General features: G+C 45.9%; 3 protein-coding genes across 3 annotated transcripts; 1 reads left to right on the plus strand and 2 right to left on the minus strand.

The window, feature by feature from the left end:
• The first annotated feature begins 1,298 nt into the window (after positions 1-1,298).
• LOC139400754 (jeltraxin-like) lies at positions 1,299-3,480 on the plus strand. Its single transcript, XM_071145404.1, has 3 exons — positions 1,299-1,356; positions 2,578-3,038; positions 3,142-3,480. Exons 1-3 carry the CDS (start codon positions 1,299-1,301, stop codon positions 3,478-3,480), a joined length of 858 nt encoding a protein of 285 aa, XP_071001505.1.
• A 3,404-nt stretch (positions 3,481-6,884) lies between these two features.
• LOC139400758 (short-chain specific acyl-CoA dehydrogenase, mitochondrial-like) lies at positions 6,885-10,071 on the minus strand. The gene is made up of 10 exons (XM_071145406.1): positions 10,041-10,071; positions 9,391-9,545; positions 8,953-9,102; positions 8,651-8,762; positions 8,105-8,271; positions 7,746-7,916; positions 7,503-7,640; positions 7,316-7,411; positions 7,181-7,237; positions 6,885-7,037 (listed from the first exon to the last, which is right to left on the minus strand). Exons 1-10 carry the CDS (start codon positions 10,069-10,071, stop codon positions 6,885-6,887), a joined length of 1,230 nt encoding a protein of 409 aa, XP_071001507.1.
• A 1,366-nt stretch (positions 10,072-11,437) lies between these two features.
• LOC139400757 (beta-crystallin B1-like) lies at positions 11,438-14,426 on the minus strand. The gene is made up of 6 exons (XM_071145405.1): positions 14,377-14,426; positions 13,679-13,820; positions 13,039-13,157; positions 12,668-12,800; positions 12,320-12,462; positions 11,438-11,835 (listed from the first exon to the last, which is right to left on the minus strand). The coding sequence occupies exons 2-6, from the start codon at positions 13,799-13,801 to the stop codon at positions 11,658-11,660; spliced, it is 696 nt and encodes a 231-aa protein (XP_071001506.1). The 5' UTR covers positions 13,802-13,820; positions 14,377-14,426; the 3' UTR covers positions 11,438-11,657.
• Positions 14,427-17,142: the final 2,716 nt, after the last annotated feature.

Raw genomic sequence — 17,142 nt, forward strand, 5'->3', positions numbered from 1 at the left:
ATAGACAAACAAGACATGAAACATAGAATACCCACTCAGATCACACCCTGACCAATCAAAACATAGAAAATACAAAGTAAACTATGGTCAGGGCGTGACAGCCTCTGTCCACCCAGACCCATCCATGTCTCCAAGCCAAAACCAGTTGAGAGCTGCACACTCTTGCTGTCTGCAGATGATATTCTGCTGAAATTAGGCTGTGTGCAGCGCATGTGAATATATTTGACGTACTTTGCGATTATGTAGGCTACTTTGTGCATGATTTCTCTATTGTACTACATACTTGATAAGTCATATAACTCCACGACACTACTTTGATACGCATCAGTAGGGATTAAGGAGTAAACGCAATGCCCACTGGGGGGGGAAAAAAAGTGTATATACGGTTTATACCTGCGTATACCCTCTATTACACCACTGGCCCTTTGCGTTTTACAAAAAGCGCATTACGGTTACTGTCCTTTCATAATCACGAACCTGTCACACACTGAAGGTCTGCCTATAGGTTCGCTAACATGTCTATAATAGATATTAAGAATGTTAATATACTGTATTAATGTTTCAAGAAAGGAGTGTATATATTTGGCCTTGCGAAGTGTTGGGACCGGCCAGTAGAGGGAGATGAGATGTGTGTTTATACAAGGAAGAGGGGGTCAGTCTTATGGCTGGGTGTATGTGTTCTTACGACGGAATGTCTTTGTTTATATGAGCTATGTGTATGAATATTTATATAACAGAAGCGGTTTTATGCGCTGACTGAATGGAAGCTGATAATTGTGAGTTTTTTACTCTGCTGGTCTCGGCCAGACTTCTCTGTCTGAGACCGAGTACAAATGTATCCAACACCGAGACAAGACCATATTGAGTGTCTCGAGACCGGACTCGAGTACTACAACACTGGCGGCACCTTACTCATCAATATATGTTAACAATATGACAACCTTACTTTTAATTAATGGGCTTAACATGCTGTATTCTTTTAATTCACGTGCAGACAAATTAGAATATTAAGTATCTAACTTGCATAAAACAGTATACAAAGTTGTATTCTAATTTCATAAATTGTTACAAACTCAGCTTTGCATGAAGATTTGTTAATAATATGACAATCGTAATTTAAATTATTGGGCTTAAATGATCAAGTAAAATTGTATTCGTCACATGCTTTTAAACAACAGGTGTAGACCAACGGTGAAATGCTTACTTACAGTCCCTTCCCAACAATGCAGAGAGAAAGAAAGTAGATACATCGTAGAAAAGTAATAACACATAATAATACAAGTAATAATAAATACACAATGAGTAAGGATAACTTGGCTGTATACACGGGGTACCAGTACCGAGTCGAGGTACAAGGTAATTGAGGTAGATATGTACATATAACTAGGAATAAAGTGACTCGTCAACAGGAGAGATGATAAACAGTAGCAGCAGCGCATGTGAGGAGTCAAAAAAAGTCTGTGCAAAAAGGGTCAACGCAGATCTGCGTCCGGGTCGCTATTTGGTTAATTTACTGTAACGATGTATTCCGTAGTACCTACTTTGAATATTAAGTTCCTTCATTTGCATAATATAGCATTTTAATTTCATACATTTTATTTGTATATTCTACATCAGCCCTGGAAATGTTGTAACAATATTACCACCCTATCTTGAGATATTGGACAAAAGTGTTGAATTTAAGAATTCAGACAGGTTATTTGGTGCCATTATTAACTAGGGATTAACATTGACCTGTCCGCAACCTTTTACAATAATAAGATATCTCAGCAATGGTAAATCTCTATCCTCATGAAATGAAGTGTTCTGTGTTCGTGGGGGTCCTTTTTATAACATGGACTACAAAGTATAACACTAGAACCAAAGTTTCATTTTGTCCCCTAACACCTTGAGTATGGCATAAAATATCAAATGAATACAATGCACCCGTTTATTCTCCAAGGGTTAAGTTTGAAGCATTTTGAGGGCACACTCAACTAAAAACATGAAGCTTTTACTGACAGCAGCCTTGTGGAAAAACACCCGCCTCACCACGCACAATGGGCGGAGCTTATGGGTTCTGGGGTCTGTTTACTTCCAATTAAACCAACATTTTACAATTAAAATAAATTATAAAACAAAGTTTCGGTCATTATTTGATTTCTCACTATTCTATTCCTGTTTTTTTATTATACCAAAAAAACGAGTCAATGGTGGTTCGTCTACAATTGCGTGACATTGCAGAAACAAAACTCTTTCGCAAGCCTTGCTGGGAAACGAAACCTACACCTATCAGAGAGCTTTTTGTTGTTGTTGCACACGCTGTTGAGGACGGGTGTAAGGATCTTAATGCTCGAAATCTTCTCACACTGCCGAAGCTCACAAGATGATTTCGGTGCTGCTTAACGCTCTTGTGCTGATGTCGGTGTTGGGCCTAACTGGGGCAAGATATCGAATAACGCCATCAGGTAGCGCATTCAAACACACACACAGATACTGTGTTAGGTGTGGGTTCTTTGAAATGTTTAGTGACAAATCACTTTTTATAGTGCTACACAGATAATATTGGTTGATGGATTTGTTGACTCTCTGCCTCAGGCCCCTCCACCTTAAACCTGTGTGGTCAGATGTTTACAGTGACAAATGGAGGGGAACTCACCATGTACACAGATGCGATCTCTCCCTCACCCTCTCCCTCCCGTTCTCCCTACTCTCCCTCCCCTTCCTCATCCTCCACCTCATATCCCTACACCACCCCCTCTCCCTCGCCCTCTTCTCTGACTGTGTGTCTGCGTTACATGGCCGAGGAGGGAGAAGACTTGACTTTCTTCAGCCTCACTCAGGGGAACAACTGGAACCTTTTACTGAAAAGGTATTATTGGGGGATGGACCACCTCTCCATCGATTCCTCCCAGGACTTTAGCTCCTATAAGCTGTTCAGGGCAGTCAGAGAGGCACACCCCTGGACCAGCCTGTGTGTTACTTGGGAGAAAAAGACAGGCAAGGCCCAGGTGTGGAGAGGCGGGACAGTCAGCGTCAGGAAGAGGGTGTTTGGCCAGGTAAGAGGAGAGAAAGTGGGTTAGGAGAGGAGTGGGGGGGTGGGGCACTGCTGCTGACCCAGTGCTGACCCAGTTATTTGTATTTCTTTGTGTGCGTGTGTAGATGACCAATGGGCCTCCTGTCATGAAAGTGTTTAAGTTTGAGGGGCAGGTAACTGACGTGGAAGTGTGGGACAGAGTCCTCTCCCCAAGCTGGATACTGGCCTACATGTCTGGGTGGCAGTCCTACTGGTCCTACACCCCTGGTAATGTGCTGACCTGGTCCAAGGCCATCTACTCCACCAATGGTGAGGTTCTCCTGGAGAGAAACACCTACAACTCTGACCATCAGCCTATCAGTGGCCACGACCAGTGCCCAGGACCAATTAAAAGGAAGACAAAGAGAAAGTTTGAATGGAGGAAGAATGAGAATGCAGAGCAGAGACAGAGGGCATGGCTGTAGGGGAGAGTAGTGATTGCCAACAGTGGCGATTTTAACATGTGAATCTTGGTGGGTCAAAAAATAACAAAAGTGGGATGCATGCCAGCAAATCCACAACACTAAACAATACATTAATTGCACTATAACAGTGACAAACGGTGCCCACAAACGGCCTACATAAGCGGATCAGAGGCAATCCATAATTTCGACTAAGACAACAGCGAGCTATAGGACAGATGTAGTCAATATAACTATTTGTTTAGAACTTTTGAAATGTACAGCGACAGAATTCAGAACCTGGGCCGTTCTTACAGTGTTTTACCTGTACACCAAGTCAGAACCATAGGAAAGATAAAGGAGGCATATAAGCAGACAATGAAAGCTCTTACAATATTCAATGATTACATTTCTCTAAAACAGGTTATAGACTACATGTGCACCACCAAGTCAGAACAGTAGGTGAAATTAAGAGGGGTAAATAGACCAAATGATTAGAGTGAGGTACATGGGCTACTAACATCTTACTACACAACATACACTTAGTATTACTTTCTTAGCTACAGTATACATATCTCCCTGGTATATTACATCATTTATGCAGCAGCAAACAATACATTTTTGGACTCACCTTGTTATGCTGTTTTCACGGCAGGTCTTTGTTGGCAAATTTTGTCATCAAAGTCTGTCAATCTCTGGATTTATGGTGCTTTCAAAACAACTGGGAACTTGGAAAAAAACAAGGTCGAATCATGAGAACGTCATTGACCTTCATGTCGTAGTTCTAGAAAGAGGCCGGATTTACAATTCCGAGTTGGATGCCCGTTCAAAGCGTATTTTCCCAGTCTGAGCTCCTTTATTCCCGACTTCCCAGTTGTCTTGAACTCACTGAAGTCAAGTTTTCGCTGCGCATCGCTCTGTATTTTCTGCTGGCATGCCCCACCACCACAGAAAGCACTGAGCGAGGCTGAAACACCTGCATTTTGGAAACTGCTATGTGACTCGTATGAATGCCAAAATAACATGCAAAACAGGCTAAAAATGTGGGGCTCAAAACAGCCCCACCTGCCCTGAATGACAGGTCGCCACTGATTGACACTAACCCTTACTTTAGATTAGAATATGTACTTATTGATGCTCCTTGGTTGATACTTGTGAATCACTTAATGACTGCATTAAAAAGATAATTAGCCTACAGTATAGGCGACATAGGCCTATATAATTCAATAATATTTAAATAGATGTCACGTTCATTCAATTGAGTTCTATTTTGCTAATTGTATGCTGGCTGTCTTGTAATTGTCTGTCATTTTGCCTCAATATTTTTTCACGGTGTGTATCAACATGTGCGCAATGATGTGCAAAAATCTTGATTTATTGCATTATAGGGTAAGCATTAGAATAACCCGACTCAATAGTTGCTGCCATAAGTGATGATATCTTTTTAGTAGCTGATCCGTCATCAGTATTGTGGAATCATTCTAATGTTAATTAAGGTAAGATTTCGATGGAGAAAGATCATCCAACCTCCCGAGAGCAGCGCGGTCTCTTTCGATCCAATCAGTATCGGCACATGCCTCGATGACAAACTTAGCGAACGTTCTCTTTGCGTGATGTTTTGGGAAGCGCAAGTTACATCTTCGGCTGATGGAGGAGAAATGCATTGTTAATTAAAACACTCCTAAGCATAAATTCCTTCGCGATCTTGAAACTGGGCCCTGGATCTGCGACATTACAAAATGATGATTCTAATTGATTTCCCATGTCTGTCCTGATGGAGGAGAAATGCATTGTTAAAACACCCCTAAGCATAAATTCCATCGCGATCTTGAAACTGGGCCCTGGATCTGCGACATTACAAAATTATGATTCTAATTGATTTCCCATGTCTGTCCTGTCCTGATGTCTGTCCTGATGGAGGATAAATGCATTGTTAAAAGAGTCAAATTAAGTCCTAATCTGGCTGATGATTTAAATGATTGTTAAGAGTTAAATAACAGCTACATGATTTAAATGATTGTTCAAATGAAGTGCATGGCAAATTAAAAGCAATTGATGTGAAACAATGTGTGTGATTGTGTTATACTAGTCTTAACCTGGGTCTGTGAAACCGGCCCTTTAGCACAGGAGGCTGCTGATGGGAGGACGGCTCATAATAATGGCGTGAATGGAACGGTCTCAACCACATGGAAACCATGTGTTCAACACCATTTTCTTCATTCTGTCCCTGCCTGTCCTCCCCAATTCAGCTGCCAGGGGCCACCTGTTAATAATGACAAGTTGCCACAAAACAGCCTTGGAGCGTCACTATTTAACATGAAAATATGTTGTTTTATTTCATCATGTACCATCAATTGTGATAAAATATGAACAACAGCAGTTTATGTTGAGGCACAAGCTTGGGCTGTGTAGGGCATCATCGTAAAACATCTCATTTTCAGAATTTCTCTGAAACTCAGACAGAAACAGGTTCTCTAGCTGTGGCATTTACAGTTTCATCTGAACAGATCACTCTTTATATCATTCATCCACCAGCCTAGCCTGGGTGCGGCGTTAGCCAACTACAGTATGCCGTGGAGTCCTTGTTTTATGACTACAGAACTCTTTTAGATCAGTGAATATTTACAAGGCAGAGAATAAGGAGGGATGCATGTTACACGTGTTCAAATGTTGTTGTTGTGATTTCCCCCGTCGTTTTAAGTGCAGGTGACGGCAGGACAGGGCAGTCCAAACTCTACACTCCCCTCCTGTGGCTCTAGTAGGCACTGCACCTCACACAGACAGGGTCACAGTGAGAATTGCGAGTCTACTAGCTTGTATTACCAGACACCATCAGTTCAAAGCAGATAATATTATGACGTTAAGGCAGAAAGGTTGATATTTATCTCCATGTTGATATCGACAGTTACAAAATGGCTTCAAACCGGAGACAGTCTTGGATTGCTTTGTAATCGTTATACAAATTTGAAGTAAGGTGGGATGCATGTTGCAGTGTTCCACAACATTGCTGAACACCGCAGTCCTGAATGCAGGCCTGGTCTTCTTGTCCCTTTGGAGTGGTAGGTACAAGGTGCCTCTATCCACTGGTCCAGGGACAACTATTCTCTCCGTAACAGTTGAGGTTAGGATTTGGGCATTAGTTTGGGAATCTGATCCTAGATCTGTGGTTAAGGGCAACTTCTACCCAGAGCTGTGCGAGTCTGTCTCCATGTCTGACATTCCTTCAGTTCAGTAGCTGACTGACGCTGACAACACTGTTGAACACTGCAGTCCCGAACGCAGTCCTGGGTGTCGTGGCTGTTATGGGCCAATTTGAAATTGCACCCGTATTCCCTATATAGTGTACCACTTTTGACCGTTGGGGTCTGTCCAAAAATAGTGCACTATGTAGCGAATAGACTGCCATCCGGGGCGCAGCCCGCAAGTCTCTATGGTACATACTCCTTCAGCAGCTGGCCGGCTATCACCAGTCTCTGGATCTCACTGGTGCCCTCGTAGATCTCAGTGATTCGCGCGTCGCGGTAGTGCCTCTCTGCTGGCATGTCCGTCACGTAACCCATTCCCCCAAGAACCTGGATCGACTTTTAGTTCCGCAGAAGGTAAAGAACATTAGAAGGGTTTAGCAATCTGAGATTTTCTGTGAATTCTGTCAAATCCGCTATTGATTAATAGAGTCAGGCACTACTTCTAGCAAACATGACATTGCGGGCTCCGCGATGCGTACCTGATGGCCGCAGAAGGTAGCGGCCTCCGACGCTGATAGTTTGGCCATCGCTGCTTCCTGTGGGGACATGAAAGGAGGGAGTACAACGTTACGTAGTGTGACAGAGAGGACGGTGTGCGTGGTGTGTGTGCATACCTTGGTGAAGGGTTTCTTGGCGTCTTTTAGCATTGCAGCCTTCCAGGTGAGGAGACGGGCGCTTTCAACAGCTACAGCCATGTCCGCCAGCTTGAACTGAAACATTGAGACACACACACACACACACGCCTTTGATAACAGACACTTACACCTTAACATTCAAACACAAACTTTAACACATGCATACCTGTACGGCCTGCAGCTTGCCAATGGGAGCTCCGAAGGCGGTGCGTTTGTGAGCATAGTCCACAGCACAGTCCAGAGCCGCCTGATCAATGCCCAGAGCCTGGGATGCTATGCCTATACGCCCACCGTCCAGGGTTTGCTGTGGCGAGAGAGGGGATCAGTACACACGCACGGAGATGGACCACAAAACGTGCACCCGTCCCCTCGCACGCGCAACACCCCCCACCCCACCCTACAATCCCACCATGGCTATCTTGAAGCCAGACCCTCGTGGCCCCAGCATGTTGCCCAGGGGTATCCTACAGTCCTCCAGGATGAGGTTGGCCGTGGAGGTTGCTCTGATGCCCAGCTTGTCCTCCTTCTTCCCCAGGGAAAGGCCAGGGTGAGGCATGGGCACCAGGAATGCACTGATACCCTACAGAGGGAGGGAATATATACACTGAGGGAGGGAATGGACAATGATTTTTGTTGTCGGACCCACAAATAGCAGCAACAAGATGAATTGCGTGCATGAGTTACATTGATAAAGTAATAAAATATTGATAGAGAGAGATAGAGGGGGGAGAGAGAGAGGGACTAGAGGTGTTTAACAATGACTCCAACAGTGGTGTATCTATTCTTGTGTTTGAGTGACTTGTCGGTGGTAGCGAATACGACACTAGCTGAGGCATCCCAGCAGTTGCTGATCCAGGCTTTAGTCCCGTTCAGTACCCACTCCTCTCCCTCCTGTCTGGCTAATGTAGACGCTGCCCCTGCATCACTACCATTACCTACACAGAGAGAGAGGAGAGAGAGACAGAGGAGAGAGAGAGACAGAGAGAGAGAGAGAGACAGAGAGAGACACAGAGAGAGAGAGAGACAGAGAGAGACACAGAGAGAGAGAGAGAGACAGAGAGAGACACAGAGAGAGAGAGAGAGAGAGACACAGAGAGAGACACAGAGAGAGACAAAGAGAGAGAGAGAGAGAGAGAGAGAGAGAGAGAGAGAGAGAGAGAGAGACAGAGAGAGAGAGAGAGAGAGAGAGAGAGTGACAGAGAGAGAGAGAGTGAAGGAGAGGATAGAAAAGACGTCAACAATGAAACAACCACCCATTTCCCCAGGTTGGAGCATAGAAGTGAGTGGAGGGTTCTGGGACAAAGGTGTTTGTACCTGGTTCACTCAGAGCGAAGCAGCCAACTTTCTCTCCGGTTGTGAAAGGGGTGATCCACTGATCCTTCTGCTCCGGTGTTCCAAACTTCAATATCGGCCCTATGTACAAAGACTACACACACACACACACACACACACACACACACACACACACACACACACACACACACACACACACACACACACACACACACACACACACACACACACACACACACACACACACACACACACTTTTGTATCAGTGCAAGACAAAAGACAGTCTCTTTCACACACACACACACACACACCCCCTTACGTACGTTGTTGACCGAGACCACACATCCAGTGTTGCCACATCCCCTACTGATCTCCTCCACGGCCAGGGAGTAGGCCAGGTAGTCCATACCTGCTCCTCCCAGCGCCTCAGGAACCTCTACAGCCATCACCCCCATAGCCCCCAGCTCTCGCACCTGTACAAACACACAGGTGCATGCAGTGGTATTCAACAACAACAATTATGAGTACAGATTATAACATGGGACAATATTACATTTTTTTTTTTGAAAATGATTTGGACAAATAAATACGTAGAGTATGTGTATGTATTAGTTTATTTTCATTTTGATAAGAGAGATGGAAATGGATTTAGGGGTATTTGATGTGTCATTAGATTTGGGGGTCCCTGCTGAAAAAGTTTGAATACCACTGTGTTAGAGTGTGTGTGTGTGTGTGTACCTCCTGTTTAGTGGTGTGAGTACCTGTCGGGCGGGAAAGAGGTGCTCCTTGTCTAATTTGCCAGCTATAGGAGCCAGTTCTCTGTCTGCATAGTCTCTACAGGTCTGTCTCATCATCTGATGCATCTCTGGTAGCTCAGCTAGCGAGGACAGAGATCTACAGCCACACAGGCCAAGGGCTGAGAGAGAGAGAGAGAGAGAGAGAGATGGGGAGAGAGAGAGAGACAGAGAGACTTTAGTACTGTAGGACCTGCTCATGTCTAGCATGGATTTACAACATCGTTAGACAGAGTTATCAGTGTTACATTACACCCGTGTGAATCCAACTGTCCAGGTCGATTCTGTGTGACACCCAACCAATGATTATGAATGGACCCAACCCACCCGCTCACAACTCCCTGCCTCTGGGGTAAAGGTTGAAAACTGGACATGAAAAATGACCTACCGATTGAGAAGTTATTATATAGCAACCTTGATTGAGGCCCTTGCTCTCTTAATCTAAGGTTTAAAGGATGGATGTAGGCTGCCTGTCTCGCAAACTACAAATAATAGTAATTTGCTACTGAACAGTCATTCCCCTCTGCAAACTCCCTCAAGAATATGTAATGTGATATACTGAACCCATACAGGATCTAAATAATGGAGATAATAATCTTCATACCCGGTTAGCTGACCAGCACAGCGGTAAACTAGGTGAAAGGTCATCATCCGTCCACCGCGTCCTTAACGTGTCCCATTGAGAACGCGCCTGCTCGAGTGAAGACTTGAGGTGACACCAGAAAACTAGAAATGTGAATATATTCACTACGGTACAATGTCAATCGTGTGTATTTGCGACATCGATAACCACCCAAGCAGCCAGCCCAAACAGGGTTTCTGTGAACGATAAACTATGTCAATGATGCTTACTGCGATCATTAACCCCATTCACGTTGCCTTGGAAGTTATTATTGACCGCCACTATAAAAAGCTGAATTTTAGCAATGCATAACTGGGTTTATTTTAGAGATGGGTTAGAAGCTAACCATACACTCAAATATGCAGCTAGTGTTGATGTTAAATTACTGGAGAGTTGAGACCAAATCACGGACGCTGGACAGAGTGGATTTCAGTTGTAACAAAAGGCAGTTTTAATGAGTCAAAAGATATCGTGTCCTGCCGTTTTACGTGCACGGACCTAGTTCATATAACTCATTAAGTGAGTCAGGTGGAAAAGGGACCTAGACATTGGTCACAGCAGATTTTATACATAGAATGATGTAGGTGGAGTCTTGCCTTTGGTCTGCTAGTAATGCTTGATATTAGATTATTTATATAACACTTTCAACAAATTGCAGATCTGCTTTCACTTGCTGTGTATCTTCAGAGGTTTTGAAAACGATCGGAAATAAAACAGCACAACGCGGAAGCGTCATTTATGACTTAGCTACGGCTTTGGAGGAGAACGTGGGCTCTCGGAACCTTCAGAGATGTTTTAGCATTTTTATGTAACCTCTAGGCAAGTCAGTTTAAGAACAAATTCTTATTTACAATGACTGCCTACCCCGGCCAAAACCTACGCTGGGCCAATTGTGCGCCGCACTATGGGACTCCCAAGCACGACCGGTTGTGATACAGCCTGGAATCGAACCAGGGTCTGTAGTGACATCTCTAGCACTGAGATGCAGTGCCTTAGACCGCTGCGCCACTCGCGAGCAGAGTCAAGGTGACGTTGATTAACGTTATACAAAGCTTTATCTACATGCATCGTCATTGTTAGGTAATAATCATTTCTACTGTTCGGTCTACAACTGAGAGGCCGGGACTGTCTGTCAGCGGGTGAGAGGGGCTGTGTTCAGCCTTTAACCCCTCACTAATCAGATGGTCCTTTCTCAGTCCAACAGATGGAAGAGAGAAGAACAGAATGAAGACATATAGGGAGAATACAGTTGGACAGACAAAAAAGGAAGAGAGAGAAAGAAACAAGGAATATCAAACAGAGAGAAAGGGACAATGAGGCACAAAATGTTGCCACAAAATGTTGTCACAGTGAACACAAGGCTTTGAATAAAGTAGTCCAGGGCGAAAGGAATTCTAGTTTTTCAAAACATGTTTATTATTTGGCATCATAAAAAGTCATTTAGGTTGTTCCGTTCGGTACGATGCTGCCGTTCCATCCCTTTAGGATGGAGGGGTGAAGGGAAGGAAAGGAGGAATAGGATTGGAGAAATAAAAAGCGCCCGATGGGCGGGTTGAGTGAGAGAGGGCTGGCTGGCTGGCTGCAGTTACAGCGTGCATCCACCAGAGGTCGCTCACTTGCTGGCGGAGGTGAGGTTGAAGCAACCACGCTGGTGGAACTGCATGTCCCTGACGCGACGCATGGACTGGATCTGAGGCTGGAAGGCACAGAACTCGTTGTAGTGTCTGTAGTCACCACACTCAAATAGGTACTGGTAGCCTCTGTATCCGGGGTACTGGTAACCCACCCACCTGGAGAGAGGAGGAAAGGAGAGAAGGTCATGTTTTGTTACATTTAGATTGATAGTCATTTTTAGGCTGTTTTTTTAGAGACAACATGAGTCACATTGGAGTTCTGTGTTTCCACTTTAAAGTGTGCAACAGTTATGAATGTACCCTTGACACTATGACACAAACAAAACCCAGCCCCTCCTCCCCGTGGCTGCCTGAACACTTCACTTTATACAGTGACACTTCCCACAAGGCCTCATGTTGTCACTAGGCAGGAACCTGCAACTCTGCCTCGGGCTCTGGGCCACACATAGGTCATCATGCTAATACATCATACATCATACATCATGCTAATGTATTGCTGCTCTATGTCTTGCTTCAGCCTACAGATATGTTTTTTTTTTTTTTAATCTTCGATATAGGTGAGGGTTTTTCAGTCCCAGTATCCATGAAAATAGATTTCTGGTGTGTGTGCGTAAGTACGAGTGTGTGTGTGTACACTCACACTCCGCCGGGCACCCTCACGCTGCCCACTCTGTCGGTGAAGCCGTGCGCCCAGAGGGTTGGCACGTCATCCTCCTGGATCTCCATCTTATTGCCCTTGAAGTCGGAGAGCTCAAAAAGACAGATCTTGTGCTCCAGGCTGTCCTGTGGTGTGGAGGGAAGGAGAGGGGGGGGGGTGTGTCAGGGAAAGGCTGGAAGGTCTCTTCACTAGCTACTGTATTAGCCCTGGTTACCGGCTGTTTTTACACTCCGGCGAACTCATTCGTCACTGTCATGTTTGGAATGTGTGTGAGAGAGCGTATATAGGAAAATGTGACAGTGTGTGTTTCGGAATGCGTGTGTTCCTCACCATGCGGATGGGCCTGAGGGACATGAGGCAGTCGCTACGGTAAGAGTTGCTCCAGGTATCCCAGCGAGGGTACTCTCCCTTCTCCAGGATGAACATCTCCCCGCGGAAGTTAGTCTGCTCAAAGGCAACAAAGCTGGAGAGGGGTGGCCGCCGGGGACAAGGGGGAGAGGGATTAGAAGACGGGTCAAAATGAAATGAGCGTGAAGGGCCACGAAAAATGACAGAATCAGGGTTTGGGCTCAGTCTGAGTTTGTCTTCCTGTGTGTTGGACTAGCATGTAGAGTTGATTGATTGTGTCCTGTAGGTGTGTATGTGTGTGACTGTGTGTGTGTGTGTGTAATCGTGCCCTATAGGTGTGTGTGTCCACTTACGGGCCGCACTCGACGATGATACTGCGCACTCTGTCCATGCCGCGTTCACACACGTTCATGCACTCGTTCTGGACCTCCATCATTCGGCCCTGGAAGTTCTCCTGGTCGAACAGCATGATCTACAGGGGGCCAGTGAGTGGTCAGAGGTTAGATGCCATTTATCCCTGGAAGAGGTCAAGGGTGAGATACTGTCCGTCGTCCGCAAATATTTGTTTTTCTATGTTGACCCTTTTGCCATAGAATTAGAGCGCATTTGGTGCCTTTCACCACTGCAGGTATGTAACGTGGTCTCAGAGCCCTTTGCCGTTTGTGCCATTCAGTTTGTCGATCCGGTAGAAAGCTCTGACGTTCTTCCTGTCCTCGGACTACCTGCACCGCCCTCCACTATAAAACCCAAAGCCGAGCCGTACTGCTGTGAAGGCTGCAACATCTCTGGGGTCATCTTAAGACACACCAACTTAAGTAGCAACATTTACCAACCACAACGAACGATGTTCTATCCGTAGTCAATTAGCCCGGCTCAGATAAAAAGTTCAAAGAGAATGGCTAACGTTAAACTGTTTGCTGCTCCCCACACAACGGGTGGACTTTGCTCTCAGGTGGGTTGTGGTGTATTTTTAAATGGATGTGGCCGACTCACCCGGAAGTTTCCGACGCTGGGTTCTCCGGTCTTAGTGGCCTTGCTAGTGGCAGCAGGGGCAGGGGCTCCCTTGTCCTTGACATCAGTGCCCTGGCTGGAGGCGGACTTGGCGGTCTGAGACATGGTGAGGGATAAGGAGATTCTGACGGAGAGCGGGGGGGGGGGGGGGGGGATGGAGAGATGAGAGAGGACGGGGAGAGGAAAGGCATGTCAGAGGAAAGAAGATGGGGCAGGCAGAGAGAGTTAAAGAGAGGAAGAAGGGAAAGAGGGCGAGAGAGAGCAGAAAGGGAAAGGGAGAATGGTGTGGGAGATGGAGAGATCGATTGAGAGAAAGAGGGACAGGGAGAGAGAAAAAAAGATCAAAACACAGATCAGGTAAAGGTGTGTTCTCACTACAGAGTTGAATGCGTTTGGTTTGTGTATCTGTTACTATTTCTTAGTCTTGTAACTAACTGAGGCAGGAAACAGCGGTCAAACACTTCCATAGGATGCATCAGAAAATAACCATCTGTTGTACCAATCCAGCCTGGGGTCTGAGTGCCTCATGTAGGCCCTGAGGCCCAAGCCTCTGTTAGGGGCTCAGCCCCGCCTGGGGGTGACACACCCGGGCATGGTAGGCTGAGAGGAGTGGGCCCCTGTGCGCTGTTTGCTGCTGTGGATCGACTGCTGTTTTCAGTTGGTGTGGGGTGTGTCCTTACCTGCGTGTACAGCTTGCTGTGCCGTGTGGGGTAGGCTGGATCGTGCTGGCCATCTCAGCGCAGAACCCTAGCTTTTATACCCTGGCAAAGGCTGAACGCAAGGGCTCGGTGGACAATAGAAGCACCAGCGTCATCAGAGTTGGTCTGGACCAAAGCCCCATGGGTCATCGCAACAACCAGAACCCCCCCCTGCTGCCTGTAGGCACTTTGCTGTCAATGGAAAGCCCTGACAATGGCACTTTCCCCCACTGTTAGTAAGCTGGGCCTGTAAGCTACAGTAGCATATAGGGCACAGGAATGCATAGACCTGGAGGGAGCAAGGAGTTAACACACACACACACGCGCACGCACACACGCGCACACACACACACACACACACACACACACACACACACACACACACACACACACACACACACACACACACACACACACACACACACACACACACACACACACACACACACACACACACACACACACACACTCTGTATCTTTCTCTAACTCTAACAGGTGAAACTGCAACAGCACTTAGCTTAGTTTTGAAAAGACAAAAGACTTATGATTCAAAATGGCAAAACATTTGATTTTGAAGTGGGAAAAGTTGATTAAGAAAAGAGGGGATTGCAATTTATTTCCATTCACGTACGTTTTGTCCGGACTGATTTTTTATTGGTGATCTTCTTCTTCTTCTTCATCTGGTTAGTTGAGAGCAAACAATAAAATAAAGTTATGCTCCCTATTCGTATTTTTCAAATGAGAAGGATCATAATGGGGTAGCGGCGGGTAGCCTAGTGGTTAGAGGGGGGGGGGGGGGGGGGGGGCAGGTAGCCTAGTGGTTAGAGGGGGGGGGGGGCAGGTAGCCTAGTGGTTAGAGGGGGGGGGGGGGGGGCAGGTAGCCTAGTGGTTAGAGGGGGGGGGCAGGTAGCCTAGTGGTTAGAGGGGGGGGGGGGGCAGGTAGCCTAGTGGTTAGAGGGGGGGGAAGCAGGTAGCCTAGTGGTTAGAGGGGGGGGGGGGGGGGGGCAGGTAGCCTAGTGGTTAGAGGGGGGGGGGGGCAGGTAGCCTAGTGGTTAGAGGGGGGGGAAGCAGGTAGCCTAGTGGTTAGAGGGGGGGGGGCAGGTAGCCTAGTGGTTAGAGGGGGGGGGCAGGTAGCCTAGTGGTTAGAGGGGGGGGCAGGTAGCCTAGTGGTTAGAGCGTTGGACTAGTTACTGAAAGGTTGCAAGATCGAATCCCCGTGCTGACAAGGTACAAATCTGTCGTTCTCCTCCTGAACAAGGCAGTTAACCCACTGTTCCTCGGCCATCATTGAAAATAACAATTTGTTCATAACTGACTTGCCTAGTTAAATAAAGGTAAAATTATGTAATATTATTATCAAAGAACATGTAAAAGACCTGATAATATCTCACACAGACTGTCTTTTTTTGTCTCCAACACACAGACAGCACACACACGTTTCACATAGACATGACGCTAACACACAGACAGCACACACACGTTTCACATAGACATGACGCTAACACACAGACAGCACCACAGCATTATAAAGCACCTACAAGTGTGGCAAAGGAGGGTGATGGCGACATGGAAGAGAGAGGCAGAATAATAGAGTAGAAATAACCTGGAGGAGAATGTCAAACCTTTTAGTCTCACTACTCTCTCGACCCCATCTCCATCTACCCTCTCCATCTACCCCCCCCCCCCACAGGTCTTTTTGACAATGTTCGTCTTCTCCGTCCATTGTCCAATCAAATGCAGGTCTCTCCACTGTGTACTGTAGGTCAATATCAGTGGTCATGTCGCTGGATGACTTTTAAAATGTTGACGTGTGCATCGCAATCCGTGATCGATTGATTGTTCATCACCTATATCTATCTAAGATATAAACCCATATCTGTAGGCTGAAGCAAGACATAGAGCAGCAATACCTTAGCATGATGTATAGTGACCTATGTGTGGCCCAGAGCCTGAGGCAGAGTTGCAGGTTCCTGCCTAGTGACAACATGAGGCCTTGTGGGAAGTGTCACTGTATAAAGTGAAGTGTTCAGGCAGCCACGGGGAGGAGGGGCTGGGTTGTGTTTGTGTGTCGTAGAGTGTCAAGGGTACAGCTGTGATGACAATCCACTACTAGGGCATAAAAAGTCCAAAACTAGCTGGTTGAGTAAAGGTTGGTAGAGTAAAGGTTGGTTGAGTAAAGGTTGGAAGAGTAAAGGTTGGTTGAGTAAAGGTTGGTTGAGTAAAGGTTGGAAGAGTAAAGGTTGGAAGAGTAAAGGTTGGTAGAGTAAAGGTTGGTAGAGTAAAGGTAGGTAGAGTAAAGGTTGGTAGAGTAAAGGTTGGTTGAGTAAAGGTTGGTAGAGTAAAGGTTGGAAGAGTAAAGGTTGGTAGAGTAAAGGTTGGTAGAGTAAAGGTTGGTAGAGTAAAGGTTGGTTGAGTAAAGGTTGGTAGAGTAAAGGTTGGTTGAGTAAAGGTTGGAAGAGTAAAGGTTGGTAGAGTAAAGGTTGGTAGAGTAAAGGTTGGTAGAGTAAAGGTTGGTAGAGTAAAGGTTGGTAGAGTAAAGGTTGGTAGAGTAAAGGTTGGTAGAGTAAAGGTTGGAAGAGTAAGGGTTGGTTGAGTAAGGGTTGGTAGAGTAAAGGTTGGAAGAGTAAAGGTTGGTAGAGTAAAGGTTGGAAGAGTAAAGGTTGGTTGAGTAAAGGTTGGTAGAGTAAAGGTTGGTAGAGTAAAGGTTGGTTGAGTAAGGGTTGGTAGAGTAAAGGTTGGAAGAGTAAA

The sequence above is a fragment of the Oncorhynchus clarkii genome, unplaced genomic scaffold (genome assembly GCF_045791955.1).
Source record: "Oncorhynchus clarkii lewisi isolate Uvic-CL-2024 unplaced genomic scaffold, UVic_Ocla_1.0 unplaced_contig_13451_pilon_pilon, whole genome shotgun sequence".
In the NCBI taxonomy this organism is placed as follows: Eukaryota; Metazoa; Chordata; class Actinopteri; order Salmoniformes; family Salmonidae; genus Oncorhynchus; species Oncorhynchus clarkii.

Coding starts and splice junctions, on each gene's coding strand:
- LOC139400754 (XM_071145404.1), top strand. CDS start 1,299: ATGAGTAAGGATAACTTGGCTGTATACACGGGGTACCAGTACCGAGTC. Junction 1,357..2,577: donor GTACCGAGTCGAGGTACAAG/GTAATTGAGGTA, acceptor TCTCTGCCTCAG/GCCCCTCCACCTTAAACCTG. Junction 3,039..3,141: donor GGAAGAGGGTGTTTGGCCAG/GTAAGAGGAGAG, acceptor GTGCGTGTGTAG/ATGACCAATGGGCCTCCTGT.
- LOC139400758 (XM_071145406.1), bottom strand. CDS start 10,071: ATGACCTTTCACCTAGTTTACCGCTGTGCTG. Junction 7,641..7,745: donor CTGGCTTCAAGATAGCCATG/GTGGGATTGTAG, acceptor CTCTCGCCACAG/CAAACCCTGGACGGTGGGCG. Junction 7,238..7,315: donor CCAAGAAACCCTTCACCAAG/GTATGCACACAC, acceptor ATGTCCCCACAG/GAAGCAGCGATGGCCAAACT.
- LOC139400757 (XM_071145405.1), bottom strand. CDS start 13,801: ATGTCTCAGACCGCCAAGTCCGCCTCCAGCCAGGGCACTGATGTCAAG. Junction 12,801..13,038: donor ATCATCGTCGAGTGCGGCCC/GTAAGTGGACAC, acceptor ACCCCTCTCCAG/CTTTGTTGCCTTTGAGCAGA. Junction 12,463..12,667: donor CCCTCAGGCCCATCCGCATG/GTGAGGAACACA, acceptor TCCACACCACAG/GACAGCCTGGAGCACAAGAT.